This window comes from Schistosoma mansoni, chromosome 3 (assembly GCF_000237925.1).
Source record: "Schistosoma mansoni strain Puerto Rico chromosome 3, complete genome".
In the NCBI taxonomy this organism is placed as follows: domain Eukaryota; kingdom Metazoa; phylum Platyhelminthes; class Trematoda; order Strigeidida; family Schistosomatidae; genus Schistosoma; species Schistosoma mansoni.
Genome location: NC_031497.1, coordinates 8478994 through 8505513, shown reverse-complemented (window position 1 = coordinate 8505513; position 26520 = coordinate 8478994). Strand labels below are relative to the sequence as shown.

General features: G+C 33.4%; 1 protein-coding gene across 1 annotated transcript; it reads left to right on the top strand.

Annotated features, from left to right (window-relative positions):
* Positions 1 to 3070: 3070 nt before the first annotated feature.
* On the top strand, positions 3071 to 25514 carry Smp_129430 (putative myocyte-specific enhancer factor 2a; the record flags this gene model as incomplete). Its single annotated transcript, XM_018799114.1, has 6 exons — positions 3071 to 3124; positions 3823 to 4026; positions 10164 to 10361; positions 13183 to 14321; positions 14538 to 14779; positions 25375 to 25514. 6 exons carry the CDS (start codon positions 3071 to 3073, stop codon positions 25512 to 25514), a joined length of 1977 nt encoding a protein of 658 aa, XP_018650935.1.
* Positions 25515 to 26520: the final 1006 nt, after the last annotated feature.

Here is a 26520-nt window from a genome sequence, read left to right as displayed (position 1 = left end):
AACAATGCAGGCATGTTCGGGATGCGAGACTCCTCCTCGAAGTGCAAAATGTTACTTCAGGATTGGGTTGCATCGACACCTGAACTAATGTTAGGAAGTGAAGTAGTTGAGCGTGTCCACCGCTTCACTTATCTTGGGAGTCTTATCAACCCTTGTGGTCTGGTGCTTGACGAAATCTCAACACGGATACGAAGGCTCGTCTAGCTTTCGCCAACTTGCGTCATTTATGGCGTAGGCGAGATATCCGTCTAGCAACCAAAGGACGGGTTTACTGTGCAGCAGTTCGTTCCGTCCTACTTTATGGCAGTGAAACATGACCGATGAGAGTAGAAGATATTCGTAGGCTACTAGTATTCGATCATAGGTGTCTTTGAAGCATTGCTCGTATATCCTGGGACCACCGGGTAAGTAATGCAATTGTTAGGAAACGGGTACTAGGTAAGGATGGCAAATCGATTGATGAAGTAGTGAAACTTCAGTTGAGATGGCTGAGACACGTATTACGTATGCCCAACCACCGACTGCCCCGACGTGCAATGCTTTATGGTGTAGGAGTAGGTTGGAAGAAAGCTAGGGGCGACCAGACCGAAACGTGGCACAAATCTATGAAGTCACTAACGATTGGACTGAACTATGTTGGTAGGTGTAGACTACCTGGTTGGGATCCGCGAGATGATAGCAACCGATGGTTAGAGACCTTGAATGGCATGGCTCAAAATCGTTTGCAATGGCGTAGGTACATCCACTCTTTGTGTTCACCCAAATCCTTATCTTCTGAAATCTTCATGTCTCTTTTTCTCTTTTCAAATTTATTTCACTGGATTATACTCCTTGAATAATATCTTTAAACCCTAATCTTTCACATTAATGCTTATACTCTTACTACCTCTACCATTATTGGATTTGGATCGACAACTGAATCTCTGTGCTAATGTGGCATGGCAACTCGAACTGAGGTGCGTACGTACGAAGTTCTACATTGTGACTGACTAACTGATCAATGCAACTCCTTGTATTTTCACAAAGCATTTTCCTTTTCCTGACCAGAGTACATCAACATCTCTACCGAGTCTTTCCTTTTCTGTCCATGTTGGGTCCAATGAGTTTCACTTAGTCCGAGCACCTACAAGTTGTATTTCATTTTCGTAGCTATTTGATTGGCCCTCATAGTTTCCCACATTGTCTGGAATTTCTATGTGTCTATATTATTTGTTGTTCTGGTTGCTAGAAAAGGTGTCGGTCTCGTGACTTCCGTAGAATCTCGACTTTCATCCCAAGACTTCATAATTCTTCTGAATGAAGATCCTTCAACTCGTAGAGCAAAGTTTGAATTTATTTATTTAAACACATAAATATTAGTACAAGGGGGCACCGAATACATATGCGCCGCACAAATCTTATTTGATTTGTGTGAGGGCTGTGATACTGCTCATGTGCTCAAACCGAATCAGGTGGTTTTCACAGGGTGTCACGCCCGCAACCTTCGACCGAAGGATCCAATCCACAAGGCAGTGGGGCATCGTAAGGAGATGTAGTCCCATGGTAGCCGGTGACCAACGATTGATTCATACGCCATTTGTTCCCCAAGGATACTGGATCCCATGTGCACTATTGGTTTAGAATTGAGGTTTGTCTGTGTGCTTGGATACTTCACGGGCGCCCGGAGTGAAGCGAGTGGTTTTGTTGAGTGGTCATCCTCTGAACTTTCAACCTAGAGTTCCAATCCACAAGGCAGCGAAGCAGCGTTAGGTGATGCAGTCCCAGGGTAGCCAGTGACCAACAGTAGGTTAATACGCCATTTGTTCCCTCAGGATCCTAGAGCTTATGTGACCATTGGTTTAGAGTGAAGGTTTTTAAACTGCCCTAGGTGGATCCTCCGTATTCACCAACCAAGTTATATCATCGGACATTCACTTTTCGTCTTCTCAATTTCGTAAACAGTACCCCCGCCGTGGGAAGGAAGTGAATAGGACTTCTCTGACAGTGACTGTGTATGCGTGGCTATATGGGAGCACTTCGAGATAGAGAGTGGACCTTCCCCACCCTCATCCGCTTCGGGATATTAAGGGTCTCAAAATCAAAGTCAAAAACGAAGATCATGTATAATTTACCTTCCAATGTATGAAATATTTAATAATTATTTCCTCATAACTAACTAGAACCGAGATCTATGATTTCGTTTTAATTGTTAAGCAAAGTAGTTTATTAGTTTTCATTTCGTTAATTTCTTTTTTATTTTCCAATACATTTCAGATAATTTATACTGTAACTGATCTGGTTAGGCACCAACCAGATTTTCATATCATTCAATCTTCAAGAAAGTCTAATCTATGTCTGCACACTTATAAAATCGAGGGTTTTTAAAAAAGACAAAATTATCGTGATATATATATTATCTTATTTGTCCAGACACACACACATTCATACGTAATTACATACATAGTCTTTCCATATTTTACTTAAAACACATTAACTAGATTTTAATTATATTTTAGGTGCTACAAAAGGGGAGGCGCCAAAAAGCAGATTCTTAAAAAAAACTTATAATATTATTTGTTTTCGGCTCTCGCCTATTTTACTTTTCTTTCATCAATTTTTTCAGTATATTAATCTGTTTATTTTCTAATTTATTTCATATCAATTATATATAAGTATAAATATTTTATTTAAAATAGAGCGAAAGAGTAATTTAATTAATTAATTGTTTGTTTAAAGTTTCTGTTTTGTTTGTTTCTATTTCAAATTTTCTGAAAAAAACAAGAGCAATTATTTTAACTTGTCATATTTTTCTCTCTGTTATCATCACCTTAGATAGAATAATATAATTCCCCAACTATTATTTGGTATCCTTCTAGCCTGCATATCTTGTTACAGTTATTACAATTTTTTTATTGTATTTGAAAAGGAAGACTATCTATTCACTTTTTTTTATTCCTCTCGTTGTTATTGTAATTTTGTCTTATTTGATTCTCTGTTTGTTCTTAGTTTTTTTTGTTGCTGACGTTCTCAATGTTTTCATCTGTGTTACCATATCATTATAGTTTTTTTGGAATTATTTAAATTTTACTTCATGGGTCGCAAAAAAATACTCATCAAGAAGATTACAGACGAACGAAATCGTCAGGTATGTCATGGATTACAGTGTTTACTTTTCACTTTTTCTATGAAATATTGTATGCTTGCTAGTGACTAACTTTGAGATAAATATTTAAAATGTGGCAAGCACTCCAGTTACCCAACAACGGGATTGAATGATTACCACTTATCGTTAACTGAAATTGGAAATGAGTGTCATTGAATTCTAACCTATTTGGGAGGGGAACGTTCTCGTCTCGAAATCTGTAGGTCTTGGTTTTGATTCCTAATGTAGTTCGTACTTCTGAAAAGTCCCAAGCCACAACGTAACAACTAAACGGTGCTCCTAAGTTTTCTCAATGGTTGTGAAGTTGGAGTGAAATCGTTATGAAACCAATCGGCTACTTAAATTCACCTTCATGAAACGCTTAATCAAACAGAATATTTGTCAACTAATGAAATCAGCTCATTGTATCATTGACGAAGAATTAAAGACAATTCAGCAAATATTTTCTTTTAGTCCAGTCGTCCCAATAGTTTTGACTTACGACTTCCAAGAAATTACTTAGATTATGTACACAAATATATTTCATCTTTATTATAAACATTATTAATCCTTACATGATATCTTTGATACAGCCCTTACTATACATATTACATGTCGGTGATTATTTTATTATTCTTTTATTTATTTTGTTATCATACATCCATATTAGATTATTTTTAAAATATTTATTTCCTATTCAGGTTACATTCACGAAACGTAAATTGGGTTTGATGAAAAAAGCATACGAGTTGAGTATATTGTGTGATTGTGAAATAGCTTTAATTGTATTTACGAGTTCACAAAAGTTGTTTCAATATGCTAGTTCAGATATGGACAAAATTTTATTACGATATACTGAATTCAATGAACCACATGAATCAAAAACCAATAGAGATATAGCAGAAGTATGTTTATATTTAGTTGTATTTGTTTACAAAGTAAACTTGATTTTTTTGTGCGATATATTAACACATCTTTTTAACTTATAAACTATTAAGTAATATTCTTTCAACCTTTTGACTTCTAAGTATGAAACATTGGGATTGTCCTTATAACTCTTACCGAAATTCAAAAGGTCGTGACAAGCCTAAAACGTAGCAAACCAGAAAAAGTCGATAGTGTGTATTTATGAAATTATTAGTTAAAGTTAATAAGGTGTTAAGACATCTATTGTAGTATAAAAAGGTATGAACTGACAGGCTTTTAGCGTTGGTTACCCCATTGGTTTTGAGAAATGTCGATACATATCTGGTGCCCCTTTGTACCAATATTTATGTGTTTAAATAAATAAAAAAAGAAAGGCCGAAGATCTTGTTGCAATAATCATAAAAGCATCAGCTTGACTACCATGGCTACACTAATCATTCACTAGGTGGTGAAGAATGATGGGTTTTCAGGAGAACTGACCGGAACATACCTATCGAGCTCACAATATATCCATTAAACCAAGTGACTTGATATCAAGTTGCACCTTATTTCGTTCTTAATGGTTGGAGCCAGTAATAAAAAGTCTCGACTTAGATTTCATCAATTATCAGTTGGGTATATCCTGAACCATGAAAAGACTGGAACTCTCTTAGATATTCGTACCTGGAGTTTGTCACTCACTAGCGCAAAATCTATATCCATAGATACTCACCGATTGTCTCTAGCCGTCTAATGGCAATTATAGTGACTGAAAATTTCTCGAAAACATTACGTTTCGTATATTGTGCTGCTAACGGCACAAACAGCGGTTCTCTTTCATTACTGGGAGCTGGAACATGATGTATGAAAATAGAAGAAATGGATAATTTACAAGTGTTTGATTATGGATATCTTCAAAGCATTAATCACTGATTGAATGGACAAACATATGTGCTGATTTTTACGTTATATATAACTAATTGTTGGTATTATTAGGTGTTCAGTTTTATGTGTACCTGGAGTTAAAATATTTAATTATTCAGTACTAGCCTAGTGTCCCTACTATTTTTAACCGTTAGAAAATAGATAGTCAAGAATGTTATTTACGTTCTGAGTTACTTCTTTGTGAACATAGACGACTGAAATTAGCTGGTGTTGTTGACAAACTGTGGTTCTAATAGGGTCTTTCTCACCTTTCAATTTGTCGTTTACTTTCTACTGTTTAGACTTATTTCAATCTCTTCAGTCACATTAATGATACCCTTTTATTTTTCCATGAAGAATATTCTAGATTCCACATAATTTTTTTCGCATTGTAATACTTCTTCAAATCACACTCTTAAAGTTAGTGTAGGTGTTTGCGAAGACGACATGTTAAATTCTGTAAATCAATTGTCTGTATATTTAGGTTACTCAAATAAAATCTAATGAGTATGTTCAATTCTTCTAAACAATTCTGTTTAATGATAACAAAAATGTCATCTACATACCGTAACCAGACCTTTGGTGGACATACACTTCTTGCGACTGCGCTAGTTTCTAGGGAATGCATGAATAAACTCGCCACAAACGGAGAAACTGGGGAGCCCATAACTATACCTTCTTTTTGTCTGTAAAGATCTCGAAATATGAAAAAGGTGGATCTTAAATATAGTTTCGAGCATTTGATAACCTCAGATGGATCTAATGGGCAACGTAAATTCAAATCCGAACCAGATTCTAAACAAACATAAATAATATCCAACGCTCTATTGATAAGTACGTTAGTAAATATGGAAGAAACACCAAAACTTGCCATTATTTCATCCTCTTCTATATCGATGATATCAATAATATTCTTAAATTCCATATAGTTTTTAGTTCCATGATTGATCAGCTTTTCATACAGTTTAAGTATCCTAGCTAAGTATTTCGCTAGGTTGTAGGTTGGTGAATTTGTAAGATCAACCACTGATCTTAGTGCAGTATTATTCTTGTGAATCTTTGGAAGTCCTACCTAATTCACATTCTATGCATTCTATAATCTTCAACTAAACATTTGATCTAACCCTCAGTTACTATGATTTCTATCACCCTATATTATTTTTATTTATTATGAGTATTAATTGTTTAAATTCAATTAACATTTAATCTCATCCAAGTTAACATTATGTACTAGCCATTATATTGTAGACATTGACAATTTTATTTCATCAGTATGGGGTTTGTAGAAAACTTTCATAGATTTTAAATCACGGACTAATTTTATTGAAATCATCACTAGACGGCGGTTTTGTCCCAGAATAGGACTCAGCAGAAGTGTGTACCTACGACCTTTCGTCCGGGAATTGAACCCAATACCTTCGGTCCTGTGCACGAATGCCTAACCTCTAGATCGCTGACCCGGTATTTGACGGTGTTAATGTGCAACTTCACGATATTGTGCGCCCATCCTCTATTGATTGGAGTGGATAACTATCTCACACCCGATATGGTTGAACTCCACTAGTCACTATGGTCTCGCAATATCGTGGATTGGTTGAAGTTACGCAGTACCATCGGATACCGAATCAGCAGTCTATGGGCTAAGAGTTCGCTTATGAGACTAAAGGTCTTGGATTCGATTCCTGTATGCGAGGTCGTAGATGTGCACTTCTGGTGAGCCCCCATACCACGATGAAATAGCCGTTCAGTGCTTCCAGATTTTTAATGGTTGTCTGAATAAGACTTGTTTGTGAAAAACAATGGTAACAAATATTAATGATATTAATTCATATTTCAGCTTTATTGATGCAAAATTACCGTTGTCATACGTGTATAGAGCATCTATGTCTACCCTCATACTAATGTTTGGTATTTCACTGAATTACAAAACATAGACTTATGTTCTCTACCTTTTCTGAGAACTAATGATACAACTTGCCTGCTCAAACTGAAGTAAACAAAACAGAGTTCATACTTGTGATGCATTTTGTCAAAAAGTTACTGTTCCATTTCAATTTTTTCTCATTATATAAGATGATACATTAGAAATATTTAAAAATATTATAATATATTATATCATTCGTCACTTATTCCTGATATTTATTGTAATCTGAGGATATGAATTAGTTCATGAAATGATTATGATAAGTTTTAATGTAATTTTAAGGGGATTAATAGTTTAAACAGAAATCACTAGTTAATCCTAGATTATTTGACATTTGTTTCATTACACATATAGATTATCTGAAAGTTTAAAAAACTTTTCGTAAAATAAATATTATTTGAGGGGGTTTTGTGGAGATTTATTTTATTTATAGTATTTCTTACACATTGATCTCATTCGGTATATAGTTGAAAAACCAGAGGGAACTACTAATAAATCCCATACTAGGACGAAGCAACTGTTGATTGTTCATTAGCTTTGGGTGGTACCCCGAATGAGATTAATCTGTGGAGAATACTACCTCCCAAACAAATGTTATCCTGAAAGGTTTGTGGAAATTATTTAAGTTTTGGTTTGTGATGAATTTCAACCATATGCAATCTATTACTAGTAGACGATAGTCACGAAGTATCCTAAATTGACTGATTCTGAAATTGTGAAGCATTCAATATGAATTCAGTAGCAGACTCGCCGTAAAGTCTAAGTGTTTCATTTTCGACCTAGTCATTGGTATTTCGAAATAGAACCAAAACAAATCTCTTTAGACGTACTAAAGAAAAATGGTTATAGACGTATAAAATTTCATTACATAGTCACAAGAAATTAAACATTGTTTGGACTTTTTTAATTCCTCAAACTATTAAATATGAATGCATTTCTTTCCTAACAACTCATTCATTCAATTTGATTCCTTACAAAATCAAAACCTCTTCGACATGTTAACATTCGAATTTTTAATATATTAGTCATGTGATGCATAAAATACAATTCCATTTGTCGGTGAAAATGATAATAAAGAGCTACGTCATTATTGTCATTACCAATTATGTATATGCATATTTATCTGTTAGTTATGTTTCTTTTTTAAATTTATTTAAGTAGAATATGTTTAAATGTGTAGTTGTGTACTAGTTTGAATTTCAGTTTCCTTGGTAAAGTTTATTCATCCAGTTGATTCATGTTATGATATACTTATGCCTGTTATCCCTCTTAGAACATAGACTGCCGACCAGAATTCTTCAACCGACTCTCTCCTGAGCTCTACCTTCCAGCTGTTTGCAAGTGCTGTTCATTCTTATGATGTCTCTCCGGCATTCCTGGTGCGATGTGCTCTTTGGTCTGCCTCTCTTTCCTTTGACTTCAGGATTCCAAGTTAGCACTTGCCTCGTGATGCAGTTTGATGATTTCCTCAATGTATGTCCTGTCCACCTCCAACGTCTTTTCTTAATTTTCTCTTCAGATGGAAGGTGGTTTGTTCCCCCTCCCCCACAGTAGACTGTTGCTGATAATATCCGACTAACAGACATTGGGTATCTTACGTAGACAATTGTTGAGAAATACTTGTATATTTTTGATGATGATTGTGGTAGTTCTTCAAGTTTCAGCCCCGTATAGTAGAACCATCTTGACGTTCATATTGAAGATTCTGACTTCGATGTTTGTTGACAGTTGTTTTGATGTTATTAGCTCTCATACAATAGTTATAATTGATAGACTAAAGTGTAAATCCCCACAAGTCTGTTGAATTTTCATAGCTTTATCTATCTAAATACAGACGATTTGTATTATTTTTGTACTCCTTTTGTTTCAAGGTTTTATACTTGGAGGTAATATTGAATAAACTCGAAATCCGCTATCGTATAAAACTTATGATATTTGAATGCTGATATTAATAACTGAGTTCATAGCGAATTTCATAGGATACTGTACAAATTTACAGTTTGGAAGTAATATAACTGAATTTGCTGAAAAAATGTCCTAAAATTTCCAATTTCTTATTCTTTTAATTTATTTCTCATTTTATTACGGATTTTGAGTTTAAATTACAAAGATACATATACATTAGTTCATCCAACAATCTTTCCTTTCTATCCAAGTGATTAAATAAGCAATTTGGGTCCATTTAAGTGCACAGCTTTTGTCTATCGGTATTTTTGAAGCATTACTGATTTGGAGTAGAGTTTGAGAGTGGTAAATTTCAGGGTGAAACTTAATGTTACATGTAAAGTATATAAATTAGTTAATTGGGTTGTAATTTTTCAATTATTGTGTTTTACGTAAAATATACGACTTATATTAGCAGTTAAGCAATTCTGCTTTCAACCACTGGTTTACAAATTCGGATTCCTCTCACACACGTCAATTTGAACAGTCAGATAGTATTGCAAATTTACACATAAAACATTTATTGAACAGGAAAGCACAAACCTGTACACTGTTAAAGGAATACGGTAATTAATAAAGAAAATTGTTACATGGATTCTATGTCAACTAAGTTTAAATTATATTGAAAAATTGTCAAGCTATTCAAAGTACATAATATCACTGTTGCTCGCAGAATGCGATTAGTTTTGCCTGGTACTTGATTTTAGATCTTAAATATTTTTTGTAGAGTTATAGATATTCAAAGTGGATCGCTAATTGTGATGATACGCTTTTTGTTACATTCCTCTAAACTTTATATATATCATTATGAACTTTTCATGTTTTAAGCTGCTCTCTTTCATAAACTCCACTTTCTATGTTCTTGAGATATGTGGAAAACTAGATCGTTATACTTGTTGTACCAGGTTTTAAATCTCTTTCACCCATTGAATTATCTAAAAATTTCTTTATCGAAACAAGTATTTAATGTCCTCAATATTGGAATTTGTCTATCGAAATATACAAATGTTCATTGCTATTATTTTGCGACGATTTCATCAGACAGATTTAAAAATGTCGGAATTCATCTGAAATTTAATGTGTAGTATTTTTTGATGATGGGTCAGTCTATCTATTAATACGTAATAAATATAGTTAGTAATGGTATCATAAAATATCTTCTTTTAAACTACTAACTGATAAGTTGCATATACCATGGTTTCTTTTTCCTTTTCATTGTTGTTGTTATTCTGCAAGTAATCAACTTTATACTACTGTTGTTTTTTTCTTCGTTATGTTTTTCACATAATAAACACACATAATCCTCGTTGCCATCATCATCACCATTATTATTATTTGATAAAGTTGATCAACCGTAAAGAAGGCAAATTCTCTTACTTATCGGATGGTGATGCAGTCAGTAATAATAATGATCCGTTTTTTTCAAATACAACTGATCAGTTAAGTGAAGCTGATGTTTCTATACGAACAGGAACTAAAACACCGATTACTTCATCTGTTTCAATGGCACTGGAATTTCCTGGATCAATATCAGACATACCAGTTAGTCATATTTTATTTTCGTTTTCTCTTTTTTTTACTGCTGCTTTTTTGATAACATTGTTCAAATTGTACTATTATGGATTACCTTGTTCTGTTAATTCGTATGTATACATACATAGCGATGCTTTCTTACCGTACTTAGTAGTATGAACTAATTTCCTTGTTTTGCACATTATTGATCCACATTAAGCGCATGTATATATATATATATATATATATATATATATATATATATATATGCTTAAGCAAACAGTACCGGTTTTGTTAAAGGTATGTATCATGGAGAGTTTTTTCTCTTGTCTTTGTTCCGATGCTTATAATTAGCTTCAGCATAACTTCTAATCAATTTTTTTTTTAAAAAAAACTATTCTTTGTTGATTATGACATGAAATAATCTTTTAACTGATTAAACTTCTCATTAATGACTCTTATTTAACAGGACACATTAAACATTTCATTCTCTTTTGGTTTGGCTTTTGTTGTTGGAATGGTGTCACTCTTTAGAAATTCATCTATACATACTTAATGACATGTGTTATCGACAGGAATGGCAGTTTAATTATCAGGATAGTAGTAGATAGCAAGATTCAGTTTTAAAAGAGTTCTGTTGCAGCCCGACACAGTTCATTAATAACGACGTAAACTATCAAGCTAGCTGACTGGTATGGGTTCGAATCTCACTGGGAGCATCAATTCCATTGGATTTGTATCTATGGTTTGCTGATGAGTGTCGACTGGTACAAAACGTAGGTTTATGGTTTCCTGCTAACTATCTCCACATGTAAATGACAAGAAGCAGGAGGAATGTTTATTTATTGCGAAAGGTTATGAATTGTTAACATGATACACATACGTTCAATCTTCCATCTGCGTCTTTCGGTGTGTTATGCAGTCTGAACCGTCTTCTCTTCTGCTGTCTACGTGTTATGCCGATGCACTGAAACTCTTCACTCCTTTTGACAATTGTAGAGACTTTGACGTCACTTTCCGCTACACACTACCTACAAACAATCTTTTGAGTAGCATTCATTACCACCAACCTACCACCTAATAAACTTGCTCCTACAATGTTAGTCTTAACTTACCGTTGGAATTGATTTGTTATTATTTTATAGAACTTCGTGTATTCACATGTATGTTTTCTACACTTTTCTTACTGAAACATGCTGCTTCACTTTAATATGGTTTTTCATTGCTCCAGTAAGTGTTCGCAAAATAAAAAACTGTTTATGTACTCGAAGTTTTAAGTCGTTTCAGTAGATCACTGATTAAAGCTATTTATAGTTGCATCGCTATGTCACTATAATAAACAATGTTGCGTCGTGCGGTGTCCGAAAGTTATTACTGATATGCAATTTTCCTTTACACGAGTCCAACCTACCAAATTCATTGACTAACCGAATCGAGAATATATATATATATATATATATCCCTTAGGAAGTTAAGCCACCAATAGTGTATGTCTCATCCTCATGCCAATCGTGTGCACTTATTATTTCGTCGTTTTCTAATTGACCCGATATGTCAAAGTATAGTGGAATTCAAAGAATATTTTTGCATATATCTAAATTTTGTTTCATCAACTGTCTTATTTCAGGAACTTGATTATGATGCATACATCTTGTGATTTGTACATGAGTAGCATTCATCACAGTTGTAAGACACTGAAGCATATGAATCAACGGTAATTTGTTATTGTTTAGTCGGATTTCAAAAAAACTTTTGCAGTTGAATCGATGAGAATCGAACATGAAACTATTAGCTAGTGGAAACTAAGGAATAGTATTTTGCACACACATAATTATTCAATAATGATTTTGGGACTTATTTTGCTTAGCACTTATTAGTTGTATGCTACTGTTAATCGATGAAAAATGTTTCTGGTCTTAAGTAATACGCGCAATATTAAGTGGTAGTTCGCAGTTACTGTTACAACATTCAGGACGAATAAATGAAAACTTTCTGAATGATGTTTGGTTTTTGTTTACCTATTATTATAGTAAACGTCGCATGGCCTTTTTTTGGGAAGACCATTTTCGTAGTGTGTTTCTTCTTGTCAATCTTTATTGAAAACACCTGTAAACGTGAAAACAAATGTAATCATACATTGGATCGTGGTCTCAACAGAATTCAACGATTTTCACGACCTTATGTTTACAATCATCAGGTGATAACTGGTGACTAGTTTCTAGAGGAAATTCACGGAGTTCTACTAAGAAGCCATGACCAATCTAATTCAACCGTATATGGTGTGAGGAAGTTGACCACCGGAGACAATGGAAAATAGTCGCTCAATACCATGGATCGATTGAATTTAAGCTTGTCTGCCATTGGATACCGGCTCAGTGGTGTAGAGAATAACGGTTCGCACGAGATACTAAAGGTCTTTGATTCGATTTCTGCATGTGAGGTCATAGATGTCCACTACTTAGGAGTCCCATACTGGGATGAAATAGCTTTCTAGTGCCTCCAGATTTTTAGTCGTAATCTAACTTAAATTGGTTCATGAACTCAACAATCATCTTGCCCAATCCTAGTTATTCGTTTATATTTTTGATACATGATAAAATGAAACCTCATTCAATGATTTTAGTCGTCAACGCAAGTCAAGTAGGTGGTTTTCAAAGTTTCCTGAAGCCTGGAAACAATAAGTGTCTAGATAAATAGGATATTTTTTCCTGTTTAACGATCGGATTGGATTTTTGTTCTTTTAATGGAGGATTAAGTACCGAATTGTTTGAGTCAACTTTAACCATTGTCGGAATTGCTTCAAATTAAGGTGTTTATATATTACTTTAGATTTCATTTCTTCTTTGTTTAGAAACATATTCCTGGTATAACACATTCTGTTACACCTGAGAGTATAACTGACCAACATATGAACGCTACATACGCGCCAAGTTCATCAATGCATTTCACTACATCTGCTGAACGAGAAAAGAAAGCTGAGAATTTGATGTATCACGAACAAGATACTACTAGTGGAGTAGTAATAGGTGAATCTCGTGTTAACGAGTTATGTCGAGAGATTATATTAGATGATGAAACAAATCAACCTTTCAATTCAGATCTACGTTCTAGTTCTAGAAATCATATCCCTCAAATACATTTCGGATCTCAAGAGTTTTCAACTCATAATCGGGGATCGTCTTTAATAGATCCTAATATGAAATCTATTGTATCAAGTGATCATTTGAGTTCATTTCGTCCGGAAAATATTCAAAATTTTCGAAGTGAAGTTCAAGATTGTTTTAATAATAATCTTTTGTCGGCACTATCAATTGGTAATCAAAATACAGATAATTTCGGTAATCGCCCAGCTACCAGTGCACATTTAAGTCCTGGTTCTTTTTCAGAACCATCAAGTTATGCAACACAGCGTTCTTCACTTACTTCATCGAGACGTATTAAAAGGCCTGTTTTTGAACCTTATGATGAGTATTTTTATCCCAAAACTTCTCCAAACATAGAATCGAGATCGCGTTCCCCTATTCTACCTTTGAAACAAACAACTGTTTCACCTCCTACTAGCTATTGTGATTCAAATCGTGTAACACATCTGCCACTCAGCAAGCATTTAAATATAACATCATGGGAAGGCAATCAAACACCCGCAATAGCAGATTCAAGCAGACCTAATCAGTCAGAACTATATAACAATTCCTTTAATTTATCCTCAACATCACCATCCAATAGACAGTTATTATCCGGTTCATATGATCGTAATCTTTCTTCATGTTCTAATCTCAAGTGTAAAGATGACCCGTACGTTACTCTTATAAGGGATACACAAAATTCATCTCATAATTTACAAACCTCATCCAGTACTCCGTCTATGCAGGAGAGATTTAGCCATTTCCCTGTTATTCATGAATCTATAGCCTCATTAAATTCGTGTAAGATACAACAGCAACCACCACAACAACTTCAGAATCCCCCAAATATTCTGGATGATGAAATGTGCGTTTCAAACTTCAGCCCGTTTCATTTTATGTCCAATACATTGAATGATGTCATTAATAATAATTCATCAATTTCGAGTAATACGCAAAATCTAAATGATAATACCAATAATAATGAAAATCGATCCCCTAAATTCACTCATACAACTACTAATAATGGTAACAATAGCAGTAATAAGAATGATAGTATTAATAACAATCCTACAATTACAAGCGGTGTTGGTAGTATACCGTCAAACCAAAGATCATTTAAACCAGATCAGTTTATTGAGTCTGTACCTAGTCCGGAATTATTACTATTCCTTTCATCCAATAGTAATAATTTGAAAACAAATACAGCAACAGCGCCTATGACAACAACAGTTTCAGATTTAGCCCATCCTTCTTATGATTTACAGTCATATTCTTCGTCAAAGATGTGTGTACGCACAAATAAGTCAAAAATGCATTTCCCAGGTAAGCAAAAACAGATAATGATATACAAGATTCATTAAACTTTTCAAGGTGTTTTTTTCTTTGTTGAATATGAATTTATCATTGAATGTATTTATTGTGAAGTTTTGATTGTTAATCGAGTAATTCAGGATATTTGCTTTCGGGTACCATATTTTAGCTGAAAGAATTAACCATTTTAAATATTCACAATTATAAGGTATGCGTAATCTACTTCACTTTTAAATTTGCCAGTAATTAGCTATTCAACTATGATAAATTAGCTATTCATCAATCTGCATAAGGGGGGGGTATGGGGAATGTTGGATTTTATGGTTTGTCAGTGTCTGACCTTAGTTCGACTAATGGGGTACTGATTTTAAGAGGTAATTCTAGAACTTCTAGTTAGAAACCGTAACCATTGGAATCCACCCATATCGGTTGCGATGCGCTTACCGAAAGTTAGCATTAGAAGATGGTTAGACCTGTAAAACCACTCAATATCAATTCGATAGACCGAACTTTAAGCGCTCTCTACGTACCCTGACTGTCTTTGAATTAATCCCTGGTAGAGTTATGAATTCTCACTCCAGAGTAGGTCTCATACTAAGGTGAAACAGCTATTCTGATTTCATAAAACTATGTAAGCTTCCAAGGTTATATCAGTTGACTCGTGTTATCACAGAAAGAATTCCATGTAAATATTTTTTACGTTATTGATTATCAAAATGAACAGTCCATTTCTTCACCTAGATTTGTAGGCTGTTTTCTATGATAAGTTCTTATTTCAGTGATTATTTGTTGTATGGAAAATATATGTCTACAGGGGGCTAGGAAAGATTGCATTATACATTGGTTCGACAATAAATAACAATTGAGGTTACGTACTAATCAAGGAGTAAGGAAGAAAATAATTTATGGGTCAGATAATAGTCCAATTGACAGATATGAAGAAAAGCGACAAACACAAAGGTCATAGACTGAATAATAATCAAGAAAACTTGTATAAAGTAATAATGATAACTGATTACAGTTAAAAATGCAAAACAGTAATTTCAAAAAACAAAAATCGATAATAATCAAATAAAAGTGCAGCAAAAAAAACAGCAACCAGAAACATACCCATTAAGGGAATTAGGGCCAAGGAAGGGTGAGAGGTTGGACAAATCGTTTCTGCACGCAAAGTTCAGGCTTGAGTTCGTGGATTGCCAATGCCTCAGCAGTGAATAAAATATTGATTCGAAACCCCCTTCGATCCGGTTCCTTTGACTCTGTAAATTATCTTAAAAGAATAGTCTTTTGGAGCGATGTGTCCTCAGTTAATTAAATGCTCCTGTATCGAACTAGTAATTTTTTTACATTCTGCTTTTAAGAGCTAAGCCGGATAGTGTGCCGCGATGCGTTGGGAAAGTGACCGCTTTGTGCGGCCTATGTAACGTGCCCCACATGAGCAAGTAAATTTATAGATACACATTGATGTGGCCCAAAGCGGAAGTTTATCCTTAACACACCCCAAAATGGTAGGTCGGCTAGAAAAAAACAATTCGAAGCTTAGCTGCGTAAAATGTTTTATTCAACGATTTTGAAATTCGTTTATTTAGGATTTCAGCATCTGTGTCTCCTTTAAATCCCATATTCATAAACAAAGTTTTCTTCTGTACTGTCGAAGCTTTTTCCTGACGAAGTCTCGGTGTTAAGTTGCTATCGACGAACCTAGGTGGATAACCGTTTATGATGAGGATCTGTCGAGTATGACACACACTCAATAGTTCTTCATCTAATACAATCTTTCCTAGCCTCCTGTAGACATACATTTTCCACATAGCTGTATATAAGAATGTACAGCTTAAGTAAATGGTTTGGTCGAAAAGAAAATTTTCTTCGCTGAATTCTCTTTTCCTTATTCAATGACACTATGAGTTATTTTAATTATCTGATTATTTGTTGTTTACTTAGTAAATAACTTCGTAGTCTTGAGCGTTCAAATATCAACTACGAGTTCATCAGTCTTAATCAGTTCCCATTTCGATTTTATAAAATTAGTTGATATCGTTTTTATCTATATAGGCTAGGTATTATCTAGTTAAAACATAATTTTAAATAGCCGTACTTTTTATCTAATGATTGTGTTCTGATTGGATTAATGTTTCACCATTGGTTTTCTTTATTTTATTAATATCATCTGTCTTCATTTCAATCCTCCAACAGTAATTATGTGAGTAGCTCATATATTTGGTCGTCCTATGATATGGATAAAACTAATTTATTTTAAGCACAGATCGATAGTGGCTAGCAGTAGGATCCAGGACACGTGTTTCGTCCTATTGGGGACTGGAACTTGGTATCGTTTACTTCAAACGCCATCGTGTTATCCACTTAGCTACTGAGCTCAGATAAGCAACTTATTTGTTTAGTAATGCTCATAATTAGGTACGCCACTTGTTTACAAATCATTTCTTGTATTGAAGGTGTCGTAAGCCATGGAGATCATGAACTTAATTCTAGCTGGAAGTTCTTATTATTTCTGAAACATGTTTTGATCGACATTGGAGTAGGGAAAAGTAATTTTGAATTCAACTAAGAACAAAAACAACAAACTGAAGTTATAACTAGACAATTACAACACAATGTAATGAAAATACTTACAGAGAAACTGATAGAATAGTTTGAACTAGACAGAGGTATTTTCAATTAACACATTACTTGAAATTTCTGAGTACTGTTCTAATGTACTCTCGACCTTCATTTATGTAGTCTACTTCGGCGGTCAAATTTAACAGTTTTTCATTAACTGCATACAGCCTAAAATTACAATCATTAATATAATCTTAATTATTAACAAGTGTTTAAAATACTTTAGTTTGTGAAGTTTAGATAAATGTTTGAGACCTAACCAAAATCATAATAATCAAAAGAATAGGGTTACAATGTGTATGGATAAACATACTTGGGAAATAATAATTAAAAAGTTATGTAAAGGTAATGGTAATGATAAGTGACTGGGTAGTCGCTCAACATGATAAAATAAGCAAATATATAAACATCAGTCTGATTATGTAAGAGATAAAAATCAGAAGACAAAAGAATGATAATACAAGAAGATTGAGGATAAGGTTGAAAATTAAATTAAATTTAACAAAGATTCCCAAACAAATGTTCATTCACCATGGAAAGAAAAGGCTACTCAAATATTTCTTCTGTATAAATAAAATAAATATTAGTTTGAAGTCTATCCAGTTCTACGGTATTATTAGGTGGTTTCTTTGTGTACCTAATATGTTCTTTGGCTCCAGTCAAGATTTCGCGAGATGACTCTCTAATATAGAAGGCATCACAATCGACTCATCCTAATTTGTAGACACAGTCCTGTGTTGACATGAAGGGGAGTTTTTCTTTTAAGCGAACTAAAGTATTTCGAAGAGTGTTCGTTGTTTTGTAATATACTTTAATTCTGTGTTATTTTAAGATAATTTGGAGTTCTGTTGTACCATAGCGGTATGGTAAAACTGCAGTACCTATCCATGGAGTTTCATTTGAGCTATTATTTAACAGTGAAATGTCTCGTTGTAATACACTGCTAACAATTAAAATTATTAAGTTATAAGATGTTAATTACATTCTTTTGTATTATCGAGTTAGACCTTGGTAATGATACCTATAAATTTCCTTCTGTATACATAGGTTGTGTTGGAAATGTTTGATAGCAATCACCTCTCCAAAATGGAGTAACATTTTTTTCTGTTGATTATTTTAAATACAACGCTCACATTCACTATCTAGATTTCTGGCAATACGTTTTTAAAGATCACACTCCCTTTCAGTCGTAGGTTCCTAGGAATCTGTTTAAGAAACCATGTAGAGGCCCATATTTCTGTCCTTCCAATGTAAGTCCTAGCCCAGGTAAATGTAAATTTATAAATGCAATTGGAGGTGACGTCGGAAGGGTATTGATCTGCTTTTGAATGGTATAGGGAATACTTAGTGTTGTATAGTGAAATCAGCAGCAGGGAAGCTTCTTTTCTGTGCCGCCTTGATCCCCCTATCCATTCTTGATGGGATGTCATCTTCATTGAACGGAAGGCGGATGAAGACAGGTTCCTTTCCAACTTGTTTGCTGCTTTTTATTCCGTCAATTTATCTCTGAAACAGTTGGGATATTTCTATGATATTTTAGAACCTAATCAATAAGATTTTGTGAATAGCAGAAGTAATAATCGTAATAATAATAATAAATAATAATAATAGGTATATTGGTACCACTATCACAAAACCTCAAAATATTCGGAAATCATGTTCACATAGACGTGATTCTTTATGTTAGACTTATGTTACAAAAGATCTATCCGTTAATCGTAAGTACCTGTGACAGATTCTCTTAAAACAACTTTCCTTGAATTTAGAAAAGGTAACAAGTTAGGTCGATTACTAAATGTATTGAAATAAGCTGAAGTAAATAAACAGGAAAATGCAGTAGTCAGTTGAGCAAACAGGAAGATGTTTTCGATAGAGGATTAAGGTACCTGTATGTGTTTAATTATAATATTTGTTTTTCTAATGTTATATTTGGTTTTCTTTTGACAAATTCCTGGATAGACATCTGAATCACTGCTAAAATTTTGTTAGCACTTAAACTATCAAGTCTTATGCAACCTATCAACTAGAGGTAATCAATAGCCATTTTATTGGTAGCGGAATGTTGCACAGGATTTACTATTTATTCCTTATTGTTTTTTTTTATTCTTATTTCCTCTATTCTGGCAGTAGTTAGTAATATATCTAATAATTTTGTACGTATCCTTCTTCTTTGTTTTAATTAGATGATTTTTTACTATGTAAGTAGATAATTGTCATCGTGCCTACGTTTCTTTTCGTTTTGAATCAACAAGGTTCTAAGTTCACAGTGTTACCTAGTGTTTTCTTGCTCTCTGGTCGTATAATGAAGAAAACTTAAACAAACAGATGACATTTCATCATTAATATTGTTGTGTGCAAAACCTTCTGTTTTTATTATATATTTTGAAATAAAACACTATTTCTTAGACTATTACTTTTCTGCTTCTCTAATCAACATTTCAAGAAACATTTTTCTATATCACTATTTATACGTAGTTGACTCTCATTAGTGTTGTCCACATAATTCACTTCACCATAGAAAATTGGTATGATCAACATGTTTTTTATGATTACAGTATGAATTTAAATCTGTGTCATAGATGTTATTTTAAGGATAACAATGTTACCTACTTACTTTAACTAAATTAACTCTAACAGTACTTCAGCTTCTAGTTTAGTCTATAAATCACCGATTCACTTCCATGAAGGTCTGAAAACTGTATATTAAATCATTTCAATCGGTAATTCAATATTTCCTTAAAATAAATTCTGTTCTCTTAAATTTTCCTAATCCGTATATTATATAAATGTGTATTATATGTTCAATATTTACTGATTAATTTTAAAATGACTGTATCATAGAGGATTGTTACTATAACATTATTGCTTAGAAAGTTTCTCTACTTTCATTTAGATTCTATTTGAATGAAAGTAATTTTAATTGTACATTTGAGGATAACTATCTTTGGTTTATTGTTCACTAAAAAGTGTAATATTTAGGTATTTTCATGCAATTTCCTTTTCATTTAATACCGCCATAAAAACAAATTATTGTATATAAATGATAATATTAGAAATTGTAAAAGAGCTTTGATTGAAAGTATTGTTTAAATAACACGAGACAATAAAATGTAAAAGTGTAGTAACAAAGAGTAATTTTACATATATACACACACACGTCATTCATGGTAACTGATTTTAATTCCTATGACATCTGAAGTCTTTAAAATATAAAATCAAAAAAGTTTTTTTTTCATGATTGACAACCAAAGAATTTATTGATTAATATACTATGTTTTGTCTAGCGGTTCTATTTTCTTTCCAAATTTTTATTACTAGTATGACCTATTTTTCAGTAACAATCAATCTTAAGTTCAATTATAAACTTGTATTTTATTCATTATAACTACAGTTTTCTTAAAATGTCGAATTAAGAAGAATACTTTGGAATATCGTCCAATTTTGATGGTAAATGGCTTTTTTTCCTACCATATATATGTATATAAATGAAAGAACTACTTAAAATGTCGTACAAAACTTTTCTAGTAAATTTCTAGCATTCATGATTTAATTATTTTTTTTTACACAAAGACATTGTTACTTTCCTTCACTTGTTATCTACATCTAATATCAGTTTTGTTGATAGAGTTTTTCTCTCATATGTAGATAGTTTCTTAAAAAAATCGATAGATGGAAACTTGTAATTATCTTATTATCTTCTATACTTAGATTTTCATTTTTTGTAAACTCTTATTGACACTGCTGTTTATTATTCTCACTACTTAATTAGGGATTAGATAACTGTTTAACAATAGTAAATTGAATATAACGCCTTATGTCTAACTGGATCTCTGTACATCATGCGGAAATTTTGTCTACACCCGATTTATCCACTGGTACTGGGAATTCCCACCTTAATGAAATTATCCAGACACAGTTAACTAATTCACTTCTACTACAAGATTGTTAAGTTGATATATGAATGCATAAATATAATGCTGGTTATTTGTCTCGTAGACTGTTGAAGGTACTGAAGATACTCCAATAGTTCAAGTTCGTTTTACTGTATTCTGAAAATTTTATTCATTTGCAAATTGTTCGTTAAGTTTAACGTGTTACTGGATCAGTTGTTTGCATTTAAGAGTTAATTCTTACGAATCCCACTGAATAGTAAATCATTTTCATGTTTTTGCGAATTGTGAATTTCCATTTCACTTGTTCGGAATTATTTCTCTTGACATTAACTTTACGGTTTTTTATTTAATCATAACTCATGTTGTTTATTCTCTCAGTTGAATGAAACAATTCTTCAGTATTACTCCATACTGTTTAAAACTTAATTGTTAGTGAATCTCAGTGTTTTCACTGTACTTGTACACACTTGTACACATGAATTTGTTTGGTCCTTGACCCGTTTACCCACTAGTATATACATGAGGGAATTTGTCCCGATCTGGTTTAAGGCCCTGACTCGAAAGACTATCTAGTCCAACCTTCAGGCTAGTAATACGTGAATCCGGATTGTGACCAGATGACCCTGGGACAGAATGACAAAAACTATTCTATCTCCTGATTGGTTGACAAGCGAGTTAACTGGGAGCACTACTCGATTTATTCTCGAATCAGATTAAAGCAAAAAACATGAATATATGGATGACATACATGACCATAACGCAGAAATAATTAGAAAAATACGGTTATGTCCAAACGAAGCATTAGGGGCCCCCAAAGCCCTGGTACGCCAGAGGGTAGTGACAGTCAAGTCTCCTTCTCGAAATGATCTCACATGGCCACGTATATGCAGCCTTTGCTAGGGAAGTCCTACTCACTGCCTCCTCGTGGTGGGGGTGTTGTTTACGAAATTGCGAGGATGAAAAGCGAGTATACGACGCTTTAACCGGGTTAGTGTATGTGGAGGATCCACCTAGGGGAGTTGTAAAACCCTAATTCCAAACCAATTGTGTACATGGGCTCCAGTATCCTGAGTGAACAAATGTCATGAACCTATTGTTGGTCACCGGTCACCATGAGACTGCATTACCTGACGGTGCTTCACTGCCTTGTGGATTAGACCTGTAGGTTAAAGGCTCCGGGTGTGGCCCCCTGAGAAAGCCTTTTGCTTCAGTTTGGGCATTCGGACAGTATCACAGCCCTCATACATATCAATGATAACTACTGCTGGCCTCATTATTATTGTGTGGCTCATCTGTATTCGGTGCCCCCTTGTACCAATGTTTATGTGTTGAAATAAATAAATAATAGTAAAGCATTAGGGTAGAAAAATGGAGTACAAAAGATAACGTTTAAATTACAACAAATTTTGAATAGCAAAGATTATGTTAGTTAATCATGTATCAGATGAAAGCTCATCGTTTATAGAATAAACTAGGGGCAAAACTTAATGTTAGTATTTTACAAATATTCCATCAAGTCAAATAGTGTTCTCAAAAATAGCTTCTGTTGTTTGTCACGGCTTCTTTCTTTCTCCATTCACATCAGACAATTAAACGTGTTAGCTTTTTCTCTAGTTTTTGATAATCTAGTCAATTTATCCGCCTATCAACTTAAAAATTCACAGTACGTAGTATGTTTATAATCTCTGCTAATTTAACCTTGGGCGTATTTAATATGATTTGATATTTATAAAACTAAATTAAACTTTACTAAAACTTGTAACTAAAGGCTCTGTCCAGACAATACCCATAGGACGCATAAATACCTAGAAGGACTGATCAAATATCAATAGTGGTATCATTCAAACTCTTACATAACCTCATACTCATTGAACAATTCCGTGGCTGTCTAAATTCAGTAGCTCAGTGGATAGCACATTAACGTTCAAAGAGAAAGGTAGTAGATTCGAACCACTGTCCGAAAATTAACACTGCTATACAGGTGTAGTTCATACTACTTAGATGGACAGACATAAGTAGCATGTATCAGGAACTGAAAATAGGATTCTTAGTAACAGAAGAGAAAAATGAGAAGAGAATGAAAAACTGAAACAGTTGAAGTAGCCACGGGAATGGAAGAACAATGGAGTTTGTAAGATATAATTCAAGGAAAATGTGCAAATGGTGTATTGTATTGTTTTCATACTTTACAAATGTAGTGTGTGATTTTCCTTGATACAATAAATTGGTTTACCAAATCAAGACTGCGTTCATTACTCAGATACATGAAATTTGTAGGTCCCAAGTAGGATAATATATTCATCCTGAATTTCAGTTTTGGCCACAGTCCAACTTTCCTAAATCTTTGATTATTTGCTAAAAGTTTATATATTTATATCTACGGTAAGTCAGCCATTAACTGTATATTATAAATAATTTTTCCAATCGTAACTATACCTTTTAAAGGGTCTATTATATATATATATATATATATATATATATATATTCTCTATCTGAATAATGTTTCCCCTGTTGGCTTTTATTATTATCTAACTGATCACACAATTCATATCTTTCAAAAAGTATACGCGTAAGTAATCTGTATCTTGTAAATATTTTTGGTAATTGTTTAATTTCCAGGTGCGAGCTTTTTCTTTTCTTTCTGCTTTCATCTTCATGTCTGGTTCTGGAAAATTATACTGTTTTAACTATATTTTTGTTTTAAACATTTTTATGTCGGTATATTGTGACTACTGTAATGGTTTAGGATGATTTCAAAAGAAAAATGTCACTTGAAAAATGTACAAAATTAATATGATCTATCATTGGTTATCGCTAACTTAATTGCCATGTACAGATTTGTTTACTTGACTTCAAATCATACCTTTAGTTTAAGGATCAGAATTACTACCTGGTTATCTAAGCCGAAGGTGTAACACCAAAGTAAGAACCTACATTGGTAAGTCGAAAAAACCCTAGCCATTGAGTTTTTGCTGCTGTCTAACATTTAAAACATAGGGATACATCCACAGGTATCAGAGTGAATAATTTTTCTGTGTGGAGTTGTTGAGGTTGTTGAGTTTTACTGAAATCACAAACTGGTTTAAGTTGGACAGCCATTGAAAACGTGTAAGTATTAGAAATACGTTTCGTCCTCGTATAAGATTCACTGGAAGAGCTCATCCACGATTCCACATTTGAGAGTCGAACTCAAGACCTTCAGTCTCGCTCGGGACCGCTTGATTTTTCGCCTATTGAGCCGGTATACAATAGTGGATAAGTTTAACTTCAATTAATTGACGATAATGCCCAACCGTCTTCCATGGTCTTCAGTTGGTATTGTTCTCACACTGAACACGGTTGAACTTCACTGGTCATGGGTTCCTATTAAAATTCAGCGGTTTTCTAACTTAGACCGGTTCGTGTTATAACTTGTGTTGCCTCCTGGATGCCCTGTTGATGTATGACGCGATGATTCCCGCCAATTAGAGAGCAGTGAATCGATTGGACCAATGACACACGAAACCCATACGAGCAGTATAGAGTCATTGTCGGTCCTGCTTTCTGCCTAGCCCAGCGAGTTAAGTCCAGAACACTAATAACAGCCTCCGTAATATGAAGCATTTACTTCAAGCACACAGGGTTTATATACTAATTAAATTGACCACATCGTACCATAAAATAGGAAATAACATCTGTACAAGATTCAGCCAAAAGTGGCTGTGTATGTGGGGAACAGTAATTAATAAACTGGGGATAACTCAAGAACGGCAAATAGTCTATGGGTCAAAATAAAGCTTATAATAATAGGAAAGTGAATATGAATAGTTTAGGTAGTTAACAATTATACAATAAAAATATACACATAGTATTGGTCCATAAACGGACCCCAAAGTTACCGTTCACTATTCTTATCGGGACATAACAATTCGTGATTTCAATGAATAATTCTCGTTTAAATTAATCTATTCTAATTGTCAATTTGGGCTTCGTGTTTTCTTTTCAACATAATAATTATTTCTGATACATTTAGCATTATTGTTGGTCATTGATTCTAATTGGAATCCTGAGTAAATCAGAAGTTTCTGTTTTCTTTTTTTTTCACATGTTTAGATTCTTTTGGACAACTTCCTTTTAGTCAACCCAACAATCCTTGTCTGGAGCTTTTATCATTTGATAAACCAGATGAACCACCTGCAAACTCTCCGGTTGAATTTTTGTCTAACCCTCTTAAACGTGTGCGCCACCTTTGAAAACAAATAAACATATAATAAACCCTAGATGTCTTATTTTCAGATTATCTATACGATATAATGCGTGCTTTTATCTCATTCTTTTTAATATGTATTCTCTATCTTATAAACATGGAACAATTATATCGTTGTATTTAATGCACTGTTTCGCACGCCTTCATAGACATTCACTATGTCAATTTCATGTACACATATGAATATATATAGATTTCCACATAAGTCATCGAACCTTTTTTCACAGTTCCTTACCATTCTCATTCGTTGTTTATCCTTCTGTTTGTTTTTATATTTTTAATCTTTACGTCGTTTTCTTCTTTTTTTTTTTAAAAAAAACAAACGAAAAAATCACTTTCATTCTTCATGTGTTTCTGTTTATTTCTCTTTCATTTTTAATCTTCGTAACCAGGATTCCTATTAGATAATCTGTGTTAATGAATAAAACGAATCTCCTAAAATAAAAAAGTCAGCTTAATATTTCCAGATAATTTATGTGCAACACTAATCTATTTCTGTATTATTTTTTTTTCCTGAATTAGAAGAAAGGAAATACGATATTCTATTTTCTCTTATTAATACTTATTTTTTTTCCGGTCTATTAAAAATTATTATTTTATTGCCTTAGGTATGTATTTCTCAGAAGCGCCAATTGTACTTTCAATTTCAAGATATTAATACTTTCTAATATTGTTTTTTTTTAGTTTTGTACATATGTCGATTATTAATACTTATTTAAAAGTATGATATACTTGAGCGTAATCACTTAGTTGATGATGATACTAAGGTTACATGAAATCATATTTTGTCGTATCGAAATATGATGACAACTCAAAGAAAAAAATTCGATGTCATTCAATAGGTTCATGTGCTAATTGTTCCACTTTTGTCTAAATCAACGTCCAATCTCTTCATAATGCAAATATGATTGAGGTAATTTTTTATTTATGTCTTTATTTCTTTGAGAAAAAATAATTTCGGTATACAACCAATCTGTTCATAATAAGTATAC